The sequence below is a fragment of the Balaenoptera physalus genome (genome assembly GCF_965194825.1).
Source record: "Balaenoptera physalus genome assembly, chromosome: 7".
Lineage (NCBI taxonomy): Eukaryota > Metazoa > Chordata > Mammalia > Artiodactyla > Balaenopteridae > Balaenoptera > Balaenoptera physalus.
Window position 1 is genome coordinate 72,438,738 of NC_138886.1, and position 27,535 is coordinate 72,466,272.

At 39.2% G+C, this 27,535-nt stretch overlaps 1 protein-coding gene across 17 annotated transcripts in view; it reads right to left on the reverse strand.

Annotated features, from left to right (window-relative positions):
• ELAVL2 (ELAV like RNA binding protein 2) overlaps window positions 1-27,535 on the reverse strand; it is a 157,963-nt gene that overhangs the window by 73,297 nt on the left and 57,131 nt on the right. For 8 of the 17 annotated variants that reach the window (XM_082470495.1, XM_082470494.1, XM_082470493.1 and 5 more), the window contains exon 2: window positions 206-296. The exons of 5 other annotated variants lie outside the window; for them this stretch is intronic. In XM_082470495.1, the coding sequence (XP_082326621.1) occupies window positions 206-296 (91 nt within the window). Of the gene's footprint in view, window positions 1-180; window positions 26,868-27,535 lie in introns of those variants that run through there. 4 more of the 17 variants (XM_082470496.1, XM_082470499.1, XM_082470498.1 and 1 more) reach the window with 2 other exon arrangements.

The window sequence follows — 27,535 nt, forward strand, 5'->3', positions numbered from 1 at the left end:
ACTTACAAAAGCAGGTTCTGATGCTACATGTACCACTAAAATTGCAATGTGCTTTACATCCTAATGATGGCCATACCACAATAGGTTAAATGTAAGAATAATTAGTACGCCAAATGTAAAGTTCAAGTGTTTGGTATGGCCTCAGCACTCCTGCAACATGCTAAAAAAAAAGTAGCCTACAGAATTTAAGAAAAATCCCACAGACCCCGGTCCAAGGCTCTGCTGCCCACGAACCACTTCTAAGCAGAGAAGCCACATCACACAGTCTGACTGCCATGTTAGTTTGGAGTTGCCGTCTGCAATATGGACACAAAAAGTACCGTATGTTAGATGAGCAAGATAATGCAACAAATCAGTTTGTACAAAATTTACAGTGATTGTATTGATATTCCCAGCACGTCCATGCAGTGTGGCTTAATTGAATTTGAGGCAATTCCAATCTAATCTTTCCAAATTCATTTTAACATGTAGTTTTCTTGCACAAATTAAGCATTTTTAATTAAGAGCCTGATTTTAAAACAGTATTAACTAGTTACCTTGGCATCTATCCTAAAGAACTACCTTAAACCACATCTTAAAAAAATTTTTTTTAAATAATAAAATGAAGCAAAACACTGCATGCTGTCCTATCTCTTAAGGATGTGGGAGAAGGGAGGAAATGTGAATGAAATTATATTTAGAGTGAGAAAAGGCAGTCATTAGTGAATGCTTTGCATAAAAGCACTCTTTCCCCAAAATATCAGAAGGGCATTAAGAGAAGCTATATTTGCCTACACTGTTACATTACACTATAAATAAATGATCCTTAATCCTGGGACTTAAAATTAAAAGTGAATCAAAACCCTGTGAGATTTTTCTGCCACTATAGTCAAAGGATCTCTAACAGTTTTGCTGAGAATTGTTCACATATACTAAGAGGCAGTAAACCAGCATCTTTCAATTGAAATAATTGGACCAATAAATAGGATCGTTTGGAGCAATGTTTATATAGGATGTCAGCTTTGTCCCTGAACGAAATCAAGCAAACATTTTTTAATATGTAAATTGTAAACCCAGCACAATTTGAAATGAGTGTTGCTATGAGGCCTCCAATATAGTTAATGGGCCATTTACCACTTATTACAACTTGCCCAAATACTAAACAGAACCACAATACTGGCACAAAAGCCAAAGTTTACATTTTAGCCATATATGCAGATGCTTTAAATGGTCAACATAATATTCAGAAAAACTCGGTCTATGAAAATAAATGAGTAACAAAGGAGGGCTGAAAATGTCTTTTACGTGCATATTTATGATTATAAAAATTTCATCCTTAGAGTTAAACCTGGCTGTACGTGATTTACTCTTGATGCAAGTGCGATGAAATTTGTAACATGTGACAACAGATTCCATTTTCTGGCATCTATCTAAAGGGTTTAACATACTCTTTACGGGATGCCATGAAAATGTTTTACTCTTCTTCCCTTCTCCCACTGTTACCAGGGAATTCAGTCTGATTCTATGTCCTTTATTAAAAAAAAAAAAAAAAAAAAAAAAAACATAGTTGAACTGAACCTGTGAAAAAATAAAGTGCTTTCATAGCCATGAAGTATTCTGACAAGAACCTGATCGTGGTTAGACTACATAGGTAGAACAGTTAGGAGGACCACACCTAACAGGTTAAACCAAGCTTAAATTTATGTCCTCCATACCCTCAGGAGTTAATACCTAAACATTCTTCACTACGTAAAACCATAGATTCGAATTTAATGAATCCCTTCCATTCCGCAGGAAGCGGAGGCTAATGAGCTAATCTATTGACACCCCTCTTTCTGAAAGCCCCAGGGATGCGAACAATCACTTTATTGCACCAACTAGCTAGGAAGGCTGTGTATGGAAAATGATTCTACTGCACTTTTACATTTCAAGCACCCCAGACAGTTTCTCTGCTTGAGGCAGACACATACCTTTATGGGAAGTTATAAATAAGTTGCTCACATGGCCCTTACCTTTATGCTGACCAACAATTCAGTTACTAAAAATGTAAAGCTACTTCCCCTTCACTTAAGGACAGGCAATTCTGCTCTACTCAATCTACCACAGACAACCAGGCTGTGCACTATTTATAGATTCTACTGGCTCTGAAACTCTTTGGAAGGAAAATAAAAGGCCATATTCCAGCAACAGAGAACCATTAATTTTAAAGCTTAAAAAAAATAATGTCTCAATATATGTTCGCCTCTTAATTTAGACATCAATTGTGTCAACTGAGACTACTTTTTCTCTTGTTATTCTCCATGAAATAATTTATGAAAAGACACTTGAGCATAGATCAGCCTAGAATATTCTAAACTTTCCCTGGGTTCTGAGAGATAACGATGAGGTGTCAGTTTGGTGGGAGCATGGATTTTGAAGGGAGTGGAGGACAGGGGAGGAAGTGGCCTTTATGTTTTCACTCATAGTCTACTTCCAAATTTCTATAAAGACTTTTTAAATGGGATTTTTTTTCCTTTTTTACTTAAATGGCCCTCTATGTACTTTCATATCTTAAGTTTCTTACAATAATGGACTTCAGGAAACTAATGCTACTGCTTGACTGCTTAGAGCTGGGACTAACAGTTTCCTGATCACATGAAGAGAAAAAGAAAAGTCTCTATTTTCCAAACTTCCTAATAAAAAATTCTGAAAACTAAAGTAATCAGCTTCTTTCCTATTTTCAAACCTCCTTCAGACAGCCACCAAACAAGACAGATGGCTAATCAAAAACATACTAAATATAGTCTGAGAATTCTCATTAAGTACACTGTCTGCAAGGGGAAAAAAGGTTTCCAAGACCTAGAATCCACCTGATTCAGGGATCAGATCTCTGGTTTAAAGTCACAGCAGGACTGCTGAAAGGGTCGCCGCACACACCCTGGTGAGGCCTACCTATCTGCAACAGCCTGTCCACTGCGATGTACACCATCCTGATCTGGGCCCTCATCTCTTACCTGGACCACCAAATTACAGCCTCCCAAAAGGTCCCTCCATCATCCTAATCCACACTTAACACTCTTCCCAGATAGGTTTTCCTAAACTCTCAATAGCTCTCTGCTGCCTATCAAATAAAGTACCAACGACTTATATTACTCAGAGTATAAACATCTGAGATCCTCTACAACTGCTTTTACCAGCCCACTTATTCAAGCATCTGAAAATCTGAACTGCTCCTTGTCCTTCAATCCGTCACAGTGCACTGAAAACCATACATTCTTCTGGCTTTGCTCGTGCAGTTCCAGCTGCCCGGAAGGCCCTCCGTCCTACCTATCCCACTTCCATTTCAGGGGTTTGTACAGACTAAGCATTCAAAAACAGATGTAAGGACAAGAGTAGTTCCTTTTTTAAAAAAACTGGAGCATGAAAGGGCAATCACCTTTCTAAATAACATGCAAACTTGGTAGCTTGTTCTTCTATCTCACTTCAAGTACTTCAAACCGTCGATAATTATGAAAGCATATTTTCATTTTTTGGCACACTCCATCAGCCACCCTCACCCATTGAAATCCAAATTCTTGTTAAATGGCACGAAAAAGGAAACTATCTTTTGAGTGATCAGTTGTGGATTGTTATTTCAAGAGCCCATTATGACCATCTGCCCACTACAAAAAAGCCGGAAGCCAAGACAAATCCAAAAACATGGTAATCCTCTGGCCAGCAGGGTTATGGAGCTGTGGCATCTGGAATCTGGGTCTAACTTCAAGAAAACAGCAGAAGTACAGGTAAATGTGAAAAAATTAAATTTTAACTCAAAGGTATTTAAAAACACATCATAATTAAGCTATGGATCTCAAATGGTTTTAATTTGATAGAAACTAGAAAATGTAATAAGCAAACACAAAAGGTAACATCTCTAAAAAGAATCATAGCTAGGGGCAAGGGCAAGCATCTCTCACACTCAAAAGGTCTGGCTTGGATAAAGTGACCTTGGTCTGGATACTTATTTACAGCTAGAGGGTTCTCAATGCCTCGAGTAACACAGAACCAGGGCAGAATCAGTATAGTGCAAAGCCTTCCCTCAGATGACATCAAACCTCTCTAAAGGCCAAGTCACAAGATGAAAGGAAGCAATTTATCTTAAAGTTTAAGAGCAGAACCCATTAAGATAAAGACAGCAGCCTTGGCCAAAAGGCATCTTCCTTTGAGGAACTCAAGGCAAGTAGCTAAAGCTCTAGAAATACTCAGTGAAGTGAGTAATGAGAGCTCACAAATGAGAGCTGGGTAAGCAGCAGGTGGGGTCGTCTAGCAGACACCATTCCTACAGAATGTTTTATCTTTCCCATTCAAATCACTAAAGTGGCATTTTCAGGATACGTTTTGGCTTTACTGAATTAAAACAACAGAAGAGTCAACCAAGCACTCATGGGGCTGACATGTCAGCTCTAAGAATAAGCCATTAGTTTGTTTTCTTTAAGCCTCTTCACTTTGCTTTGTCATTCCTAAAGTAATAAACGTTTGTGGCTTTAAACTTCAAGAGAGCTCCTCAATCCTGGAATCCCTGTCAACTCCCCACCCTACCCCCATACCATTTTAGCTGCCTCACCAGCTCCAAGGATTCCTCAGCCTTGTCAAGCTCAGATTTTTGGCCTTGGGGCTAACAAGGGTCCAAGAGCTGCCAGAGACACTGCACCAAACAGCTGCAGAAGTCACAGGGAGAATGTTCTCTGGCAGTGAATGCTAACATTTCTCTGTCTCTTAGCCCTTTATGGCTCCTACAGACAAACTGCAGAGTCTTTCTGACGCCAGTCTTTCTGAGGTTTTGTAGTTCTAGAGCTGGCAGAATTAAAAGCTTTGCAGTTAGAGAGTAAAGCAAGTGAGTTTAGGGGGTCGGTCCCAAGTCCTTTCCTTCATTCTAGGTCCGTATCTGGCTTCTATGCTGGGCAACAGGAAAACAAAGATCCAGTGAAGAAGACTGGCTTAATCTTCACACTCTGTTCACTCATCCATTCATCCACCAAACATCTGCTCAGAGCTCCCATGAACTAAGGACTGTCCTAGGTACTTGAGATACAGCAATGAAGAAATATCCTGGAGTGTACATCTGCAATAGGAGGTGTACACATGTATAAAACAGTGTATCAGCTAGAAATAAGTGTGCTTTGGAATAAAAGAAAATGTAGAGCAGAGTTAAGAGTGCTGAAAATGTGGAGATGGAGGATGGATACTTTCCAGTATTAAACAGCAGATCTCACTGAGAAGGTGAGCTTTTGGCCAAGATTTTAAAGGACAGTTAAGCCAGCCCCTGCGGTAGGCAGAATAACGGCTCACCTTAGATGCCCACATCCTAAACTCTGAAATCTGTGAACATGTTACGTTACATGACAAGGGAATTAAGATACAAATGGAATTAAGGTTGCTCATCAGATGACCTTGAGATGGGAAGATTATCCTGGATTATCCAGGTGGGCTCAATGTAATCAGAAGAGTCCACATGAATGGAAGAGGGAGGCTGCAGAGTCAGTGTCAGAGTGGTACAACCTGAAAAAGACTCAACCCACAGTCACCAGCTTTGAAGATGGAAGGGAGCCATCAACCAAAGAATGCGGGGAGCCTCCAGAAGCTGAAAAAGGCAAGGAAACAGATTCTCCCCTAGCATCTCCAGATGGAACGCAGCCCTGCCAATACCTTGATGACAGCCCAGGAGACCCACATCAGGGGACTCTGCCCTTCAGAACTGTAAGATAATAAATCTGTGTTGTTTTAAGCACCAAGTTCATGGTTATTTGTTACGGATTGAAAAGTAAATAAATACATCCCCATAGGAATATCTAGAAGAGAAGCATTCCAGGCAGAGACCAGCTAAGGTGAAGCAAGGAGGAGGCCAGAGGGAGATGAGTCTAAGAGGTATAAGGCCAGACCACATAGGATCTTGGAGGTGCAGGGGAGGAAAAAGTTTTCCTCAACACTCTTAGGGTTCTGGCTGGGTCTGCAAATTAAACTGACAAACTAACAGGAGAAAAGCACACAAATTTTATCGAATTGGTACATGTATCTGGGAGTCTTCACACGAGAATGAAGATCCAAAGAAGTGATCTCAGCAGGAAGTTTATATACCTTTTAGATAAATAAACAATAAAGTTGTGAAGAATTGACAAGACAAAGGGGTTTGGGCTGGGGGTCGTAAGTGATAAGGATTAAACTAAAAAGATAAGGGTTAGTTTAACAAGGTTTGCTTGTATACAGATTTCCAGGCCCCAAATCCCTGTATGGGTGGTAAGAATGTTTTCCTTCCTCCTGGTACAGGGAGGGTACCTTCCACATGGGAATTTTACTACCTGTTTCAGGGAAGAAGAGAGAGGGAGACGGTCAGAATAACCTTTCTGCTTCTGCAGTTTTCTCAAACTTCTTCAGCTTAAGATATGCAATATGCCAAGGTACCATACTTTGGAGTAGTGTGTCCTAAACCCCATCAGAGGTCACCATAAAAAGAAAGGAAACCACAGAAAGGTTTTGAGCAAAAACAGTAGCACGTGCCTATTGTGAAAATAAACTGGATATGGTTGTGTGGAAGAAGCAAGCAACTGTGGAAACAAGAAGACCAATCAAGAAATAATTGCAGTAACCAAGATGTAGAATGACAGTGACCCCAATCAGGGTGAGAAGTGGACTTAGGCAGGAGGAAACATATTACTTACTATAGTACTTACTATAATTACATCAGTAAACTATTTAAATTCATTATCAAGAAACTGGTTTAGATTCTAACTGCTCACATTCAAACAAACCAATTCATTTATTACTTTCTGGGCACTAGGAATACATGACGATTAAGTAAGGGATTAAACTTCTATAGAAAGTTTTGTCTTATTTTGGGGGTGGGGGGATCTCCTTAAGGAAACCCAACATATGAAAATCTGAGTTTATAATATTAAATCAAGAGTTATTCACTTTATCTATGGATTCTTTAAAGAATTAAGCAAGTGATTCATTTAATAGGAAATGCAAAATTTTTTGAAAATCAGAACTTAAAAGACGAAACTACTTACTAAGAGTATAGCATGTCAGAAATTGTCTTGTAACCTATGACAGCCCCTTATAGCTGTCAGAATTCAAAATAAAAAGAAATCTCTAAGTTCACCCCAATAGGTGAAAGACAAAGTAGACGAAGATAATGAGAATAAGTTACATTTTTGTGAAATGTAATTAAACTTAAAAATCTATATTCTTCAACAGGGTCACTTACACACCTCCACCGTAGTCAAGGTTAAGCCAGGGGTTAACTCAATCTTGGTTATAGGCTAGAATACACTACCATCTAGTGATGAATCATTCCAACCTCAGTGGGCATTATTAATTTCCATGCCATTATTTGGCTGTAGAACCTAAAATAGGATAAGAGCATAATAAGAATAAAATCAACTACTCCCACAGTTTTGTAGCAGAGTTCTTGTTTGGTATAGGCAGATAAATTTGAATTGCTAAATTAAGACAGTTAACATAGCAATCAACATAGAAATTGGATTAACTTCACATTCTTCTACAAAAGTCACAGCTAACAGGAACCCCCTCAGGGTAGTACAAATTGTGAAAGGCTGATTGGAAATCCTCAAATTAATCCCAGTAGTTGAGTGTTTTCATTAGGTAGGTTAAAAACATAGCTCCTCTGTAGGATACAGACAGTAGAATACTGTCATATTTGAGCTCCAAAACAGCAAGTATGTCTAGTCTTAAAGAGAATATAAAAGACAAGGAAGGTTTATGGTCACGAGTATTTTTTTTTTTTTAACTCAGAAGTGTTATAAAGGGGCCACAATACTCCATCTGGCCACTAAGGTTATTTTACTCTTAACTGTCATCACACAGAAAACTGAAAACTATAGTTAGTGTTTAACCCCAAGTAGCTTATACCAAAATAAAGTGAACAAAATAAAACGTCAACAGAAGAAGGCATATTTCCTTAATAGTGCTGAGAGGCTACAAATATTTCTACAGAACTTCAAAGAAACTGTAATTAAGAGCCGCTACCCTAGGACATATAAAATCTTGTAGTTCATTAATGCATTGTGGAGCACAGAACAAGGGGCTCTCCCCCCCATCCACTGTAGGACTGTAAGAGTGTAAACCTTGATCAACACAGAGGGCCAGCTCCTTTCCTCTCTGAAATGTGGAACATTTCACTGGTATTCACCTGTGAAATGTATTTTTCTTTTCAGTTGATGTTTAAAGTCCTGAGACTCCCAAGAGATAACTACGTTCGATTTAGAAACAGGACTACGAAGTATTTAGTACAGAAAATTGGAGCATCTTAAAAAACATGATTCACACTAAGAAAGATACTTTCCTTTGGTCCATCTCTTCCCCTCCTCCCCAAAAGATGGCTTTCTTTAAAAGCTACATCGCAGCTAGAAAAAACAAGCTACATACATCTGTGACTTCTTACGGTAATTAAGCTTATGGTTATTTACTACATTTCAAGAGGGGGCAAGGATTGGCAATCAAAGTGTTATTTTAACTTCTAGTGATTCCAATTGGGGGAAGGGGCCTAAAGAAGAGAATCACAAGGAAATTTCTGGTTAATCTGCTGCCTAGAAATGTGTATAAGAGTTAATGTTTATATATACACTACTAGGTACAAAATAGATAACTAATGAGAACCTACTGCATAGCACAAGGAATTCTACTCAATGATCTAAATGACCTAATGATTTAGTGACCTAAGTGGGAAGGAAATCTAAAAAGTGTATATATGTATACGTATAACTGATTCACTTTCCTGTACAGCAGAAACTAACACAACATTGTAAAGCAACTATACTCCAATAAAAATTAATTAAAAAAAAAAGAAAAAGATTCTCAGCACATGGATTCACCCCTTTCCAGGGATCAGCATTCTAAAGTGTTGCGAAGTGTGCATTTTAAGACACAGAAAACAAGACTCTTAAAGTTCTTTTCACATGGCCGTGGTGCATACTTGTGTTACCTTCACAAAATAAATGAACCTAACTCAAGTGATACTTTTCATTACAAAAAAAACTAAGAAAAAAATGAGTTAATGTTTAAAAAAAAAAGAAAAAGAAAGAAAGAAAATTAATGCGATACACTACAGATGAGGGTAAGGTCTTTCTTAGCCTCAGACCTTGCCTGCTTATATCCATAGCGGGCACACACACCCAATCCCAGATCTTGGATACCTCTCTAACAGGAAAAAAGGAGTTAAGGTGCTTGGGTTCCCTGCCAATGACTGTCACTTCAACTTCTGTCAGACTTCCCACTTCGCAAATTATCTTCTTATCACTAAGGTAAAGCATATTTTAAATAAACAGTTAAGGATCTCTAAAAGTGCATTGAGGCAAGTTCCCCCCATTGTATAAATGAACAATGAAGCAAGCGTGTGAGCATATATATGTATACAGAACCTATTTGTGTACATACATGCACAGTTCCAAAAGTTGAAGAGAAGCAATCTCCATCTCCCATAGGTTGAAGTTGGGAAAGGGGGCATGTGTAACCACAGGCTATATTTTAACAAGGAAAAAACCCCACACATCTAGCCTTTGAATTATTTCCACTCTGGTAAGAGGGAGAGGGGGTAATGGGGCCTGTTCTCTATAAAAGCTTCAATTATATGCATATAATTGAGACAGATATGTCAAAGCACTTTACAAATTCTGAAGTGCTATTATCATTATTGCTGGGCAAAGGAAATGCACCTTAAAGTGTTGGCATAGAGAACTTGCTCATCTGTCTTTTAGGTTAAGGCATAGTTGTTTTGTTTTGTTTTGTTCCCATGTCTCAATGGGGAACAGGGTGCAGAGCTGTGTTGGGAGCTTCTTCACTTGAAAAAGGAACATTGGACAGAAAGTGAAGTATGCAGACTGCCCAATCATGACTGTCAACTCCTGTGTAGGGCCCCTGAAGCACATGCTATGTTAAACTACATTTAGCACATGGTCACAAATGGTGACGAAGGAGGATTAGAATTTTTACTTAAAATGCTGCAATTTTCGACCCCTGACCTCCAAATACTATATTTAAGTACAAGGGATGCCAACAGCCTAAATGTTCCCCATCGGAATTACAGCCTTGTCTATTTTAATTTACTTTACTTTAAAGAGTACAACCCCCCACCCAACGCACAGAAGAATACACATGCCTTCCACCCTCCCCAACTCCATCCTCTCATCATCAGCTGCTCAGCCTCTTGGAATTTTAGTATTTAAGATTAGAAACTGCTACCTCACTGTTCCTTTCGCTAAGAACTCCAAGGATGACACAAGCATCTCCTATTTATATTCAGATTTATTATTTACAATACAAGGCAGAAAGAGAATGCAGACGTCTCATCCATGATTGTACCCTAGATCGATAATCTGCACGCTAAGATGTACTGCATGGTGTCACAGTTTCTACAATTTACAAATCAGGGCAATGATCCATATACATCCACACACAACTGTATGGCCTCCTACCATCTTTCTCCTATCATGATTTTCAAAGTGACCTGAATGTAAACATTTTCTAAGACTGCACTAATGTTGGTTTTAAGATCATGTTTAATTAAAATAAAAATAAATAAGGCATCCTCCTGAACTCTCCAAAGGATCTGGGTATCTTCTGCTACAGGAAAGATGATCTGACTGCCTCTTGTAGTAGAATTTAATGAATCCTGCGACTGAAAGAGAGTAGGGAAAAGAGAGGAAGGAAAAGTAGCATTCCTTGATTCCTTATTCTGGGCAAGGCCTGAAGCTACATATTTTACAGACAAAATCCCATTTAATTACCTTGTGCACTATGAGCTGTATACATTAGCTTCCATTTACAAATGAGGATTTCAAAACTTCAAGAGTCTATACAGCTATTAAATAGAGAAACTGGGATTCGTAACCAGTGCTGAGACTCCATCTGAAGCCTCCTACCTGATCTCTGCTTCCAGGCTTGTCCCTTCTCCAACCCATCCTCCATTCCACTGCTACAGTGATCTACCTAAAAACAGTCAGCATCCCAGGACCATTTCTCTTTTTCAGGCCTTCACTGAGCCCGCACTGCATACAGAGTAACATCTCAGCCTGCAGTGAGGCATCATTGGACTTGACCTGGTTCCCACCTCCCCCTCCACGGGCATGCCCACCGCTGCATGCCCACCCCTCCACACTGCACACATGAGGCTCTAACAATCTCCCAGCGGTTCCTCCCACACCCAGGCTGCTTCCCACTGTTACTCACGGTCTTTTCTCCACCCACAAGAGCCTCACTACCTTTCTTCTCCTGGTAATGGAAACATCCTCAGCACATGAAAAGGAGGCACAACGCCTCCGGGAAGCCTTCTGTGAACCGCTGAGTTGAGCCAGACACTCCTCCTCTGTGCTCCTATTAGCCCACACTCACCTTTGTCTCTTCAGCAATAAATGTGCACAGAGATCCATAAAAGAAAGAGCATCAATGCCGTGAAGTGCAATTCAAGGTGACGAGTAAAAAAAAAAAAAGAAGAAAAAAGAAAAAAAATCCCATTTATTTATGGGATTTTTCATGTGGTTTTATATTCCCTGCCACGCAGGAAACCTTCTATTGCAACTCTGTATACCTGGAGGAGCCAAAGTCACCGCAGGTTGTTAATGAAGGGGAAGGAAGGCAGACGTATAGTACGCTGTCATTCCCCACCACTAACATATGCGCACATCCCTTTCCAGACACACCTTTCCAGATACACCTACTAATTCTTATATTTTGAGCTCAAGCGTTAAGTTGGATCAGCTTTAAAAAAAAAAAAAAAAAATCCTAGCTACAAGCCTTTGTTTAAAACAACACAAGCCTCAGGAAGGAAGACAGGAGAATATAGGAGTGGTCCACTGTCATCACATCACAGTTTAAAAAAGCAAACTTCACCACCAATGTGAAAAACCAAGACCACTTGGGGAGTTAACAACTCTCTTCCAGCCCAGCCAAGGTCTCAGGAAGCTGGGAGTACAGAAGAAACCACCCAGGAGAGAAAAGCAACATCCCTGATTCACTGGATATGACAGGCATACTGTGCAAGATGCTAAGAAAACAAGGGTATACAAAACAGACTCACATTCCACCTCTCAGGGAACTTCTCTGGAACACACCTGCACCCAGAGAAGTCAAAGGCTCCCAAAGAAGTCTTTAAGAACACAAAGCCAGGAATAATAATCCCTCTGGACAACCTATGCTAAATATTGAGCTGTCGAAGAAAAAGATAAAAGGGCAAAGTCACTGCTGCCATGGAAACTACCACTGCTAACTTAAACATCTGAGCCTGAACATATATTTGAGCAGAAATGAAGCATCTTGCTTCCCAATGTTTAAAATGCTAGAGGGTAACAGGAGATTGTACACAGCTTTCCCATTTAAACATTAAACTGGATTTCTGCATTATGAAAATTTGAAATTACAAACAATCACAAGCTGAAAAGTCTTCCTGATTTAGGACTGCTAGGAGTTTCTTGGTACCCACTTCCTGCTATACTTTTATCCTATATAAAGAGCAAGTTCCTTTAAAAGAATCCTCTCAGTACAGTAGATTTAACACATAAATTTCTTGGCAGTAAATGCACTGTGTTTTACCACTGACAAGACTTTCAGAAAGTACCTACTATGTAACAAGTAACATACTAGTCCAGAGCAGTTATGACTGCAATCTCTTTCAGATCAACCTAAAAGGAAAGAAATTTTTACCATCATCTACTACTTTAATCTCAGAGAGATTAAAAAAAACAACAAAAAAGACAGATCCTCAAGCCATCCTTGAGACTATAGCCCCAAACCCAAATTTTTCACTCTTTCTGTAAAGAGAGTGGAAATCTACTCGAGTACACTCTAAGACATATTTTAAAGAGTTTCTTGACTTGATTTTGATTGTCAATCTCTGCTTGAGAATCATCAATATAAGGGAAGTAGAATGGTTTAAAAATGTGATTTTCTATACCCTTAGCCCCACTCAAGCATGCTTTTTAAAGCCATTTTGTCTCAGGCTAAAACCCAAGATCCACAACAAAGGTCAGGGGACTGCAGGCCTTGGAAGTAAGTTGAGGAATCAGGATACTATTCTTCATTCTGTATTTCAAGAAGAGCAAGAACAGAGGAAGGGAATCATTGAGGTAGAAGCAGGAGTAGTAAATTAAGACTGGACAAAACTTTCACTGCACTGGAACACTCATTAGAGTGAATTTCACTGCCATCAGATCAAGAAAGAACAATCACTATGCATCACTGGCCAAGACAAAGCAGTATTTCACCAAAGTAACTTCTTGTTCTAATTGAAAATGACCCATTACCTTGACTTGCTGAGACTAAAAACGATTGGTTTCCTACATTAAGAACTGACCAAAATGCAAACAAATGAATCCTCTTATTTATCTGTCAAGGTTGGCTACACATTAACTAAGACCTACTCAACATGGCCAACAGAAATGACAACAGCCAGGTGGCCACTTCTGACATTCTTCGTGGTATACAGTTCATCATATACCAATGGCATGGTGAATAATACCCAACAGTGGCTCTGACCAGCAGGAAGAAAATCTGGGGTAGGGAGTCAAAAGTCTTTCTAATTAAGGTATAACGCATTCAAGTAAATGGCTGAGTCAGATGATCAGAGTAAATAAAACCAAGAATAAAGACAACAATGGACTTCCGCTTAATTCATGCACAAAGTCATTAAGAGGTTACAGGATCACATCTAAAAGAAGAACTAAGGAAAGGTGCCAAAAATATAGTCATTAGTAACCACATATGATCATGCATATGCCTCTTGGAGGAAAGCCAAGAGATAGATGGAAGCAAGCAGTCAGGCAATGAACACTCAAGATCTTCAGGCCAGAGTCACAACTGGATGCCAGAGGGGGGATTTATTCTGCAAATATGTGTTATTTGGTCTATTCAATGTCCTTTTTTTTTTTTTTAACTAGTAGTGTTCAACATATAAAACTTTACCAATTTAGCGATTTCACATTAAAAAAAAATTCCCAGCTTCTCTTTAAAAAAATAAACAAACAGATTGGCAACAGAGGCCATATTCCCACAGAGCTACGAGCCAGCAGGCTGCCCTTCAAATGGAGCATGTTCTCTGCTGTTCTCCCAGTACCAGCTTTTCTCTTAGGCCTGACTGTCCTAGTCCCTGCAAGGGCTGGATCTCAAGTAAAACATCACAGCCTAAAGGTCAAACATGCTGAAGGGTGCACAGCTTTTCTACTATGGTGATGGAAAGTTTCAGAAGACTAGAATATTGGCAAGTGGGTGGGGGAATAGAAAAGACAAGAATACCTAGTGTAAAATGCGTGAAAATGTCACTGTAGGTACAGTACAGAGATACACTAAGGATGGCCTGGAGTGGAGTGAATTAATCTTAACTACATTTGACATATCAAGTTCATCTAAACTCAAGTTCTTTAATTTTAGAGCTAATTATCTATGAAATATTCCAAGGACTAAGCATAATAAAAAAGCAAAAAAAGGCATCGGGACTTCCCTGGCGGTCCAGTGGTTAGGACTCCGTACTTCCAATGCAAGGGGTGCAGGTTCAACCCCCGGTCGGGCAACTAAGATCCCGCATGCCACACGGTGTGGCCAAAATCAAACAAACAACAAGTATCAATTCCGTGTTACTATACATCCTAATAACACACAGGGTGGCCAAAAACAAACAAAAAGTATCAATTCCGTGTTACTATACATCCTAATAAGTCTTCCACATACATTCAAAGCACTCTTAAAAGGAGATCTATTTTGGCATGTTATACTACTCTGGATTAGGACTAACTAAAAGCTATCTTGTCCGTACAGAATTAAGTATATCCTGTTCCTTCCAGAGACTGAGGAGAAAGTTAATTCAGACCTAATTAAATATTTTGAGACCATAAAGAAGGGAAGGGACACATTAAGTGCTTTATTCCCAGGATTTGGGGCAGGCGGCAAGTGATCCATATACAAAAAGATAAAAATTACCTTGCATTATACCAAAAGCCCTTGAATTAATATAAACAAATTTCAGGGTCATCATCTCTAAACACCGTCTCATGACGTACCAAGAATTATATTTGGAGATAGAATAGAGGGTAAGTAGGGACAGAACAGAAGCGTAAAGAGGTCTTACTTCACACTTTCCCTGCTGCCTTCAGTGTACCCAAATAGATTCCCATGAAAACCTGCTTCAAACCTGCAGAGTGGGCAGGCAGTGGGACAAAGGTGATCCCTGAGCCTGCGAAAGCCCTGCCTAAAGACTGGCTGCTTTCCCAGTGGGGTGAATGCCCCCGTTGGGAGGTGGTTAAAGGAATGAACCACTAGAGGGTAGGCTGAATGTATTCTTCCATGGCCCCAAAGATGCTATTTTGTTTCCACTGGAAGTCTTCAAAGAACTGCAAAACTGTCCTAGGTCCATTTGGCAGCGTCGCAGAAATTACAATTTGTTTAAAATCCTAAGATAATTAACTTACCATTCTTTCCAATTCTCCAGAAATAAAGAATTCTTTAGAAATAGAGGTTTGAACAAAGCAAAGGTACCACCACCCAATGCCAAATAATGGTCTCCCCCGAGGATCTCCTGAACTGTCTCAGCATTGAAAGTTCCGGTAATTTCAGAGACTAAGAGAAAACTATACTTTTCACCTCTTCTCGTTAACTAAAAGCCACAGCTAAAAAATAAAAAGCCAGGGGAACTAAAAGATTGAGGGTTTTATAGGGCACATTAAATTATGCTTTATCAACTGCCAATCTTTAGGCTGCAGAGTATTACTTTAATGCTATTGATTTTTTCCCCCCCAAAATCCATGGGAACTTTCCTTAAAAACAAAACTCCTCATGAACTTCGAGTCCAATCTTTATAATAAGGTCAAGAGGCATGAGTTCCTAAATGTGCAGGGTATACTGCCCACTGTGCTAAACCTCGGATGTAACCTAGGTCGATTCTCTCTTCTTCCAGGGCTGTATTATAAAACATGAACTGGGAACAGACCACCACTTGGCATTAAATTTTTTTTATTTGTTTACTAATCCAGTATGACATTCCAAAACAAGAAAGTAGTCAAACAATAGAGAACTTACCGAACAGAATCTGAAATTCTCACGTTTAAACACTGTCAATTATTTATGTTCTCCCCTTGACGCCTGGCTGTTATAAACTCTTAAGGTATGCTTTCAGCCTAATAAATGCTTTCAGCCTAATTTCCACATACTAAATACCTCCAACCTGACAAAAGTTTTTAAGCACTGACTCCTTATGGGTCTTTGTATAATCACTTTCTCATTATATTTTTGGTCAGTTTACTATAACCTTATAAAAGCTAAACTCTAGAATATGTGAATTTCAGATAAGAGGTACACCTCTTAGCTCACATTAACTATGTTGGCCCATGTCAAGATTCTTACTATATTTATTCTTCATTAAGGGCCAAGGTTACAGAAATGAGTGCACTGGATCAGTCTGTACTCAAATCAGAATCATCATTATAACACACAGCAATTCCCAAGTATGGCTACTGTTTCCCATACCTAAAATATCAGAACAAAATATCAGAATATCCTAAAATGGATACAAATTGCATCCATCTGTATTAAAATGAAGGCTTCAGTTTAGTTCTTCAGAAGAGTTAAGAGATGACCAGGTAAACCAAGGTCAAGAAAAGACAAGTCTCAGTTCTACGTAGCATTTGAGGGAAATCTGGAGTTTAAGCTTTCACCATTGAACAAAGTTAGGGCTAGGATTTGATTGGGGGCAGGGGGCAAATATCGCAGTTTGTGATCTTTGACAAATTTTTAACCTTAGTAACTTTCCTCATCTATAAAGTATAGATTTTTCCCACTTCACCTAGAAAACAGGGCTTTTATAAGAAATAAGTTAATGGATAAAACAACAGCTTATACATTCAAATTTAAATCTCCCTCCCAAATCTTACTCTAAAACCACCCCTCCTGCCCCACACCTGACATAGAGATAACAGCTTGATATATATTATTCCATTGTTTTCATCATACTTTTAATATATACTTATATACGGTTGTTCTTTAAATAAATTCTTTGATTAAAATGAAAAAAAGAATAGCTTATAAAAATTGTAAAATACTATGTACAGTATTGCTCTTAAGACACTAACCTTCTATAGAGCTGTTTTCTGCCCTCCTCTTCTCTCTTCTAACAGCACATTTCTACTTTGTGCTAAGGTCAAGCTGTCCCAATCACTGTAACTCGGGAAATTCAAATAAACAAAAGTCCTGCATATGGGCCAGGCTGTGCTTTCTTTACTTGGCCCAAAAAATAATAATAATAATAAGGCCAGTATCTGCCTTAAACTGACCTGCAAGCAGACCAAAAACTCTCATATACTAAGTTTCAAGTTCCAAATATTTAAACCACCAACAGCAGACGTAATAGACTGAGTAAAGTTTAACATAAAAATGTTTAAACACATACCAAGTCAAAACACTTTCTTGCTAAACAGTTGACAGTGATGTTCAGATGCCGATTTAAGAACCATGCACTACAGATATCCTGCCATAATTAATAATTAAAGTACGTGGTAGGCATCTGCTCGGAGCCTAGCATAGTGCTTAACATCGGGTCTTAGCATGGTCAACATACTGACAGTTACCTGTAATTAACGTTAAATGTTTAGCATTCTTTAAAACATATAAGAGATTAGGCCATTTTAGAGAGCTACAACTATGAACTACAATTAAGCCTAAGGATGATTAGTATGTACCACACCAAGAAAACCACTTTACACAGCCAAATAATTTCTGGTATAATCTGCTGATGAGGCAATCCTACCTGAACATACTGATAAAGAAACTACTTACAAGCCTACCAAACAGACTTGAGCACAAGGGTAAAGCATAACTGAAGATGGAAACCCCAGAGCACTGAAAAATGGGGGTGAGGTGGGGGGAATCGGAAGAAAAGCAGGGAGGCCAAATTTCTTTGACAGTCTTGTACTTACCTTACCAACCCTTTTTTCCCTCCTAGCTTCTCATCTCTGCTGCTCAATGAGCCCTCATCCCCTCTCCCATGTGAGAGTTCAGCTGGGTCCCCAAATAATACCCCAAGACACTAACTGGTAAATATCTGGCTTGAAAGTAGGAGCCCATCTCATTTTCTATGCACCCAACAAACTCATGCCTCAAAAGGCAAGAAATACCTCTAAATGTATTCCAATACTTATGAAAGGTAGCCAAACATCTACTCTCTGGAGGATGCAGTCATCCCATTCCCAGAGGAACCACTGGGCAGAACAATCCTTACCTCATCTGTTAACCTTTACTGCTCAAAAGAAAATAGCTAAAGTGAACATGAAAGGAAATGCTCAAAGGGCTAAGGATGGAAAACGGCAAGATCGCAGCTTACAATCCAGAAGCCACTTAAATGGAGTGACTGCAAGCAAAACCAAAGTTCAACTGAAGAAACACACATCACTGCGGACAGCATGACAAATCCGTGTGATCTGGACAACTACAAAGTGGCCATCTACCAGCCTGCAAACAAGGAGGGTCATTACATAAGAAAAGGCATCAGGAATCCTTTGAGATGGAGCTTTCGAATGAGGCTTGAGTCACAACTAAAAGGACACAGAAAAAAATAGATGCGCCTCAAATAAACATGTGTTAAGGACAAAGACATTCACATTCATTCTAATATGCAAATCCTGTAACATGCAGGGCTCTGTGCTGGATACTCAAGATGGCTCAGATGGCTCAGATAAGGAGTTCCCACTTAGCGTCTAGCAAAGAAGGGAACACATGCAGAACCACAACACAGGACACAATCTGCTACCTGTGGGGAGGAGGGATTATTTCTCGATGACAGAGGAAAATAAACCAGAAAGGTTCAGAAAACAGAGAAAGGACATATGCACTAAGCTATCTGTTGTCGTATGTTCACATAGGGGATGAGACACGCATGGATTCAGCCATTTAATAAATGCCTACTATGAGAGACCACAAAACAGGCACTTGGGGAACTTAGTGGTAGAGAGATTAAACGAACAAAAGGATAAAACTAATGTTTAAAACTGTAACCCATGCCATAGGGAAAAAAAAAAAAAAAAAGCATCCATGTGAATAAAATGGGGACGGTGATCAGGAAAGGCGTCTCTAGAGAAGTGACATTTAAACTGAGACCTAAAAATAAGGAACATGTTTAGCTGTATTAATACTTGTCTCTTTGGAAGGAGGGGATGGTGCCATGCCACATGGTAGGTGTTGGGGGTATGGAGGACCAGGAGGTAATGGTGAATAAGATACAACCTACGCCCTGAGGAATCTCATCTTAGGGAAGCAGGCACATGCAGAATGTGGAAACCCAGTAAGTAGAGTTTTACCAGTATGGAACCTTAAGGACCCGAGGAGATGTTGAAACCCATCCAGCTTAACCATTCGTTTTTTTTTTAAATGAAGGAAATGAAGCCCAGAGATTGGCTCAGGGGGCCCTGAACTAGGTAGAGGCAGAGGTGGGGCACTAGCCTATTATTATTAACTCTCATTACTCAGCACTGCTCATTAGTTTTTTGATCAGAAAACTCATTTGTACAATCAGAGCTCAGTAAATTAGTAATGTACAAGGAATGCTTAATATCTGTAGGGAAAATAAGCAGATTCTGATCTAAGCACCAAGCACTTCACTAGACACTGTGGAATAATTTTCCCTGATCAGAACAAAATGAAAAATGTAGCCAGTTTTTGGTGAAGTGAAATGTATTCATTTTCTCTTCTGAAGTTATGTGCATCCTACTTTGGGGTATCTAAGCATCCAGGAAATGATGATAATAGCAATTCTGTCAGATTTTTTCAATGCCTTTCCTTGGCAAAAAGAGTTGGCAAATCTATCAGTCCCCTCCCCTTCATACACTTATTTTTTATTGTACTTGCCTGAGAAATACAAAACACTGAGTTACAGAGAGTAGGGAGAATGTGAGGAGCCACTAAGAGGAAAGTTCATAGCAGCACTGTTCACTAAAGCAAAAAAAGAAAACAACTCCAGTGCTTATCAAAGGAAGATAAACAGGAAGGAAGATATGAAGATACATAAATGGTCATACGTTCACCAACTGAATATTATTCAGCAGTGAAATAAGAGGGCCCATGCACAGACAAAAGTATAGTACAAACAGAATTCTGATCAATTTAATTCTGTGTCCTTCAGGACAAAAAGGGACTTATAATCTTTTAAGTTATTACAGCTGTCCTTATAAGTCAAATATAGTCAAAAAAAACATTAAATTTTAATCACGTATTTTTCAATTCTTACATTATACTTTAAGGATCATGTGGAAACAAAAATAACATGGGGGGAAATGCCTTTCAAATTGGAGCCATTACAACTCAGCCCTCACTGCCTCATGTCTGGTTAACCCAAAACTCCCACCACAAACACAATCAGCCCTAAAACAGAAACCTGGACCTGTTTCGCCAATTAACTGCTGCTCAAGGTCCAGGTCAACCTGCAAACAGGCATTTCTAAAGCGTATGACCAGGTTCAGCCTGAGCACAATAACAGGTTAAAAGTGGAGAGAGAAGAAATGGGAAAAACAGTTAATCCGTTTACAGAATTCTGCATAGAGCTGGCAAGACACTGGGTCCCACTTGAAGGAGGCTTCTCTCAACCTTTTCACTTTAATTTACATTCCCAATGGAAAAAATAGTGACCTAAGTAAGAATTCTAGACCTTTGTGCCCTGAAGGTCACCAGATAAGTTCACCCTGAAGAGGAATTCTCCCAGAATGTGGGTTGATCTAGTGGAAGAACAGCCTGGCTGGTCTTCACTGATGCCACGCTCTATTTTGGACACTAACTGTCCCAAGCTACCTGAACTTGAGAGATTTCTAAATCTTTCAAGGACATCAGAAACATTTTTGTACCAGAGCATTTGTCTCTGTTACTGAAGAAAAGTCACCTTCCAGAAGAATTGCCATGAAAGCCCACATCATGTGCACTAATAAAAAAGTAACACAGAACAGGAGTAGTTTAAAAACGCTCTTCCATTATATATAAGGAAAGTCAAGGTGAACTTTAAGAAAATTAAAACCTTGATATCTAATTTTATCAAAATAATGGTAAGCAATAAAGATATAATTTATATCACGACAAACTAATACATAGCTCAGACTATGCTAAGCAAGGAAACTGGATGGATGCTTATTTCATACCGCGATTTATAAGACATGAATGATTTAGAAATATACATGGACCCTGAGCTACTAAAATGGTGACAACCGAAAGGTGATTACTGACATATCAGAAAATCAATGGGAGTTTTGAAGAACAGTGTTTTACTCTCAAAAAAAAAAAAAAAAAGGCAGTTCAACAAAAACCCATCTTTAAAAAATAGAAAGAGTTATCCCTTTCAACTGGTGTTGATCTGCCCTTTATCACTGGAAATAGAATATATCACTCAGAAAGTCACCCTGAAGCTATAAAGAAGCTTAGGGGGGGAAAAAAATTAAACTTCAGGTAAGGATAGGGTTAGGAGCCTACTAAGACAAAAAACTAAGACATAAGTGTTCAAAAGCATATTAGCAGGAAACTTGCAGTGGACTCAGTAACAGTCTTTAGTGGCAAGAGAAAAAAAGAAAACAAAAGAAAGTCTTTTAAAAACCTAAGCCACTGAAATTTTAAAATGACACCTACATGACCCAGTACTTTTCTATTCAAAGAATTTTGGTGTTACATATCTATTTTTCTTTGGAAGCTTTTCATGTCTAATATATTTTAAGAGGTAAAAGGTATGGTTTTACTTAAGCACACAATGGAATAAAACATCACTGAGGACAACCTTGGACCTGTAAACAAATTTTAATGGGAAAGAAAAATACAAACATGGGGGAAAAGGCAATATATAAATGGCAAATGTGACAAAAAATATGGGCATTTTGAAAAGGAAGACAGCATTGGGCTTCCCTGGTGGCGCAGTGGTTGAGAATCCGCCTGCTAATGCAGGGGACACGGGTTCGCGCCCTGGTCTGGGAAGATCCCACATGCCGTGGAGCAACTAGGCCCGTGAGCCACAATTACTGAGCCTGCGCGTCTGGAGCCTGTGCTCCGCAACAAGAGAGGCCACGATAGTGAGAGGCCCGCGCACCGCGATGAAGAGTGGCCCCCGCTTGCCGCAACTAGAGAAAGCCCTAGCACAGAAACGAAGACCCAACATAGCAATCAAACAATCAATCAATCAATTAAAAAACACCTTAAAAAAAAAAAAAAAGGAAGACAGCATTGTTAGATGGGGTGAGAAAGACACTAGGTAGTATTGGTTTCATTTAGGGTGTGTCAGGCAGTGCGCTAAACCCTTTTCAGGGGCACCATCTCCATGCAATCCTAACAACCTAAGGAAATGGGTCATTTTATCCCGAGTTTTCAGATGAGGAAATGGGCTTAGAAAAGATTAACTTGCCCTGAACTACAAAACTTGCAAATCCAGGTCTATCGGACTGTAAAGCACGTGCTCTTTGCACCACTTCAGTAAAGCAGTTGAAACCACCAACGCCTGGCTTCACTCCAGACCAATTAAATAAGAATCTCTCTCAAAAGGGCCCATGGCACTGGGATTTTTAAAAGCACCTCATTTGATTCTAATGTGCAGCCAAGGTTGAGAGCCACTGCAAAGACCTTCATAAAACAAGTGGAGTATCAGCTGGGACCTGCAGAACAGACAAGAGCCAAATAATCAGAGAAGGGAAAGGCATCCAGCTTCTAGGGGGAAACAGGACTGTGAGCATCACTGAGGTTGTGGAGGCAGAGCCAGGCCAGAGGTCATCCAGGGAGTCTCACCAGAGCAGTGACTAAAAGGCAGAGAAAGTCAACTGGAATCTTTTTTGCTGACAACACAAGCAAGGTACAAGCCGGGAAATTTGTACTTAGAAGACTATAGTAAGAAAGGGGCACAAAATGATTTTTATAGCTAATATGACAAAAGTGCTATGAATGATAGCAAGATAAGAAATAATAATTGACTAATCTAAAGCAAATGGGCAGAGATACAAAATATAGGAAGGGACAGATAATGAGCAGGGCTTGCTGAGCAATCAGATGTAGCTCAGTAGTTGTAACGACAAGCTCTGCAGTGATCCTTTCTAACATTCACCATTCTAAGCCTCGATTTCCTCATTTAGAACATGGAGAAAATAATCACGCCATCTTGCCCACTTACTGGAAGGAATAAATGAGAAGATAATCCAAATAAAATAGACTTGGAGCATCTGTATTCCAGAAGTATAAGAAAATAGTACCCCCATTTTTTTCCTTCTTAGCAGTACATCTTTAGATGGCCTTGATAGCTTTAAAGACTTAGTAATGTAAAATAGAAGTGTGACCTGCCTATTTAGTTTCTATTTTCAATTACTCCCTACATCAGTCCAGGCCGGTACCCAAGGAGCTAAGATGCAGCCATTTAAAAATGGTAATTTTTCCTAAACGGTAAGGTGGAATGTACCCTACCGCCCACAAGTGACTGTCATTTTACAGATGGTTAGTGAATTTATATATTAAGCAATATACTAACTTTATATAATTTATATACAAAAGTATATATTAAGATATACTCTGTATGTCCTCAACTGAATTCTTGGAGACAATTATTTAGGAAACAAATCTAGTAATAGGATTGGTTAAACTATCAATTATTCATCAAAATAACCCACACAAAATAAAGCTTGGTAGTCTGCAAGATTTCCCATTTAACTTTTACTTTCATATACCTTATTTTGTCTTCAGATGATTTCCCACACACTTAATGGATAATCCTTTAGCTAAGTGACCTTTAAACCCACATTCTGAATGGCAAAAAATTGCTTCCTTAATAATTTGTTATATTACAATATATTGATATAAGCTACCGTGTCTGGTCATCATGATGGAAACCTGATTTGGTAACTAGAAAGGAACTTGGGTTCCTTCTCTAAGAAAATAAATATTCTTTAAAAAAGGGGAGGGGAGCCAACATGGGGAAAAAATAAGAGTATAGATATAAAACGAGTTAATTTCTTCTACTGTCCAAGTCTTTAAGTATAGCTTACAAATTAGAAAAAAGATATTTGAAGGTGTTTTTAAAAGAGCTGTGTTCTTTTAACCCTCTCTTGACTGTAGAAAGGTAGGGCAACTCAGAGGAACTCATGTTCCTACAGTGAAGTAATTACATTAATTTCCAATTCCTGAAACCAGTTCTCACAGGGAAACACTATAATGCTTTGGGTAACTCTTTAAGACACAAATGAAATGGTAGTTGCTGGAAGAAGGAAAAAAAGCCTTTCAGCAAGTGAGAAGTTTTCTCCTAAATCATCCTTTTGCTAGAGAACCACTCTAAAAGAAGTGAAGTGTCCTACTGCTGTTCTCCTGTTTTGTGCTGGAAACAAAGTATATCTAACAGGGAGAGATCAGAGAGGGAATCCTTAAATTGACAACATTTTTTTTGGTGAAAAGGGTAGAAGAGGACACAAAAATATACTGAAATGCCTGCTTGGATGAAAGGGCAGCGGATATTTTCACCAAACCATTTGAATCCACATTCTCAGAGACCCACACATGTCCTTTCCCATTCTGTGCCTGCACAGGTAAAGCAAAAATATAGTTTTGGCTTTGGAATGGATTTTCTACTTAGGATTAATTACAGGCATATCGGCTGCCCTGGGAGTTTACTTTCAAATAAAATGAGGCCACGTAAAAACCTGACTGAAGGAAATGGGATAATATCCATCTCAGGCTCCATCCCCTTCTCACAACTCAGTCTCACTAACACCTATAAACCTCAGCCCAAAGAAAGCTAGAAATCTTGCTGCATTCCCACAAGAGAAGAAAGTTAAAGGTTTGGATCTCTCATAGTTACCTAAAGAGATAGATAGGAAAGCAATAGTTAAGCAAGGGTGGGGCCAATAACCACAAACTGCCTAGCTAATAACTTAACTAGGTGTTAGTCATTTATCCCAGAGCTTTGATTTTAGTTTCTGTATTAGGGTTCCACTGCTCATTTTCTCTTTAAGTTTGAAAACCAGGGCCTCACTAAGAAGCTGTGACTTGCAGATGTGTGCTCTGCATAAGTACACAAAGCAAAAGAAACAGAAGGCACCCCAAACCTCACATCTTTTAACATTTCCAACACAAATATCACGAGTTCCATGAACACTTGGCCTCTTAATGTTCTCCAAGTAAAGGGGGCCGAGAGGATCTCGGAGCTGCACGGACACTTCAGCAGACATTCAGGGAAATCACTGCCAAGAACTGTCTTGACACCTGTGGCAAAAGCATCGTGTCTTTTAAATACATGTTCTGTTTAAGTGGCTTTTAAAGCATAAGCACCGTGCCTTTAAAAGCAGTTTATAAGAGGTCAGACTATAAAATTGAAGAGACAAGAAATCAATTGTGTATCAATTGTCAAAAACCAACTTTAAAAGGTAGAGTTGGTCAGAAACTGTTGTACAGGGTGAAAGCGGGGAGAAACTCTCCACGTTGGAAATGCCCAATCCCTAGGGTAGCAGCAAGAAAAGAAGTTTTTGACCAGTTGTAAGGATCAGAAAGCATTTCTCTTCTGCACTGAAAAAAGGAAAAGTATTGATCAGAAATGCAGGTAAAAGAGATTAATTTCTCTTCGTTCTTGGAGGAATTAAATACCTCTACCCCTGTCATGGACTGAATGTCTCTCCTAAAATTCATACATTTAAGTCCTAACCCCCAATGTGACTGACTGTATATGGAGAGACAGAGCCTTTAAGTAGGTAATTAAGGTTAACGCAGTCATAAGGGTGGGTTGTAAACCAACAGGACTAGTGCCCACGTAAGAGGAGGAAGATTCACCAGGAGTGTGCACAGGTTAACACTATGTGAGGGTACATTCAGAAGGCGGCCCTCTACAAGCTAAGAAGCAAGGCCTTATCAGAAACCAACCCTGCCATCACCTTCATCTTGGGACTTCCTGCCTCCAGAACTATAAGAAAATACATTTCTTTAGTTTTAGCAACCAGTCTGCAGTATTCTGTTATGGCAGCCCAAGTAGACTGATATAACACCCAAACTAATTCTTCCTCTCGATTATCTTTTTGTTCCTAATGCTGCCACCCAACCTTCACAGGCTCCTGGCATCTGAACGTTGGCATCGAAACAATACCTCCTTACTTTTGAATTCACAACCATTAATTTTCCTCTCACTACTGACATCCACCCTTCCGTCTTCCAATTTCCAAAACACAAGGGCAAACCTTTATCACCATATACATTGCTTCCTGTTTGTCTCCCCCCATCACCTACATTTCATACCCACCTAGCTAGCTTCAACTTCCCAAAAACATCTCACTCTATCACCTGCTCAAATACCATCAATTGCTTCCATACAGGCCTGCATTCAAGGGCGTTTTCAACTTTATAACAACTTACCTGCCCTAATGTTTTCTTCCAACTTCTCATGCAAAAACCCTGCACAAGGTCAAAATGACCCATAGCCATCCTTTGACTATCTCTCAAATTTTCCTATTTCTTTGCTTTTTTTTCTCATTGTTACAACTTAGAATGTCCTCTCTGCTCTGCTTCCTCTTTCTAAATGGTGGCTGGAAGAGAAGTTACTGAAGAACATTATACAAGAGGCTGTGGCAAAACCTTCTACTCCAAAATGCTGCCTGCCGACTTATTTTTATTCAAATAGGCTTTTAGCCCCACCAAGGCATCATGCCAAGGTCTTACACAAGATCTGAAAGATGGTACCATCCAGTAAAAGAGAAGTAGGCAACATGACACCACAAATTCCACATCATGTCCATGCATTTCATAATACATCCCAACTATTTCTGGTTTGGGAGTAGAGAGGAGAAAATCCATGAGTTTTCAACTGGCCCTTGAAAACAGGCATTTGAAAACAGACTACATGCTCTACTTAGTCAATGATGTTTAACTTTCACAACACATAAAAATTTCAGCTCCATATAAATAGGAAAAGACTCTTATCTCCTCCTAAATCTTACCATCCTAGTAAGCATCAACATAAGGTCTAGAGACACCATGAGGCACCCATGAACTTGATCTCCAAGTTCAACCAGTTCCCCTCTCAAACACACTACTTTATTTCCAAAGCCACCACCTAAATCCCAGCAATGAAAGTTCTAAACAGAGTCTCTCTTGGATTCTCCCAATTTTCAATGATCCCTTCCCCTTTCAATTCTCCAAAGAACTTCCCAAGCCTCATCAACCCTCTTTTCCTGAGGACATAACTGACCTTCATAACCTACATTATATCCTTATTGATTTTTATCATGTGAGTGACAAAAAAACAGTAACATGCCAAGATCTCCACAAAGTGAATGCCTGGCTCTTAATTTTGTATGCACTAAAATAGCCTCTGTCCCACTCACTGGGCCTTCTCTTCCATACTTTCATAACTGTTATTTTCTCCACTTGGCATCTTCCCTCCCCTAGTTCCACTTCACACACATACAAGCTCACCACTATAAAAACTTCACGCACCTTCAAACCCCTTGTTCCTTTAAAAGTTATCCTCCAAGAGATTTTTCCTGTTAACTTAGCATGTACTATATCATACAGACACTTTTAACACCCCACCAATAACTTCACTTCTAAGTAGTAGTTTTTATGTACTGAA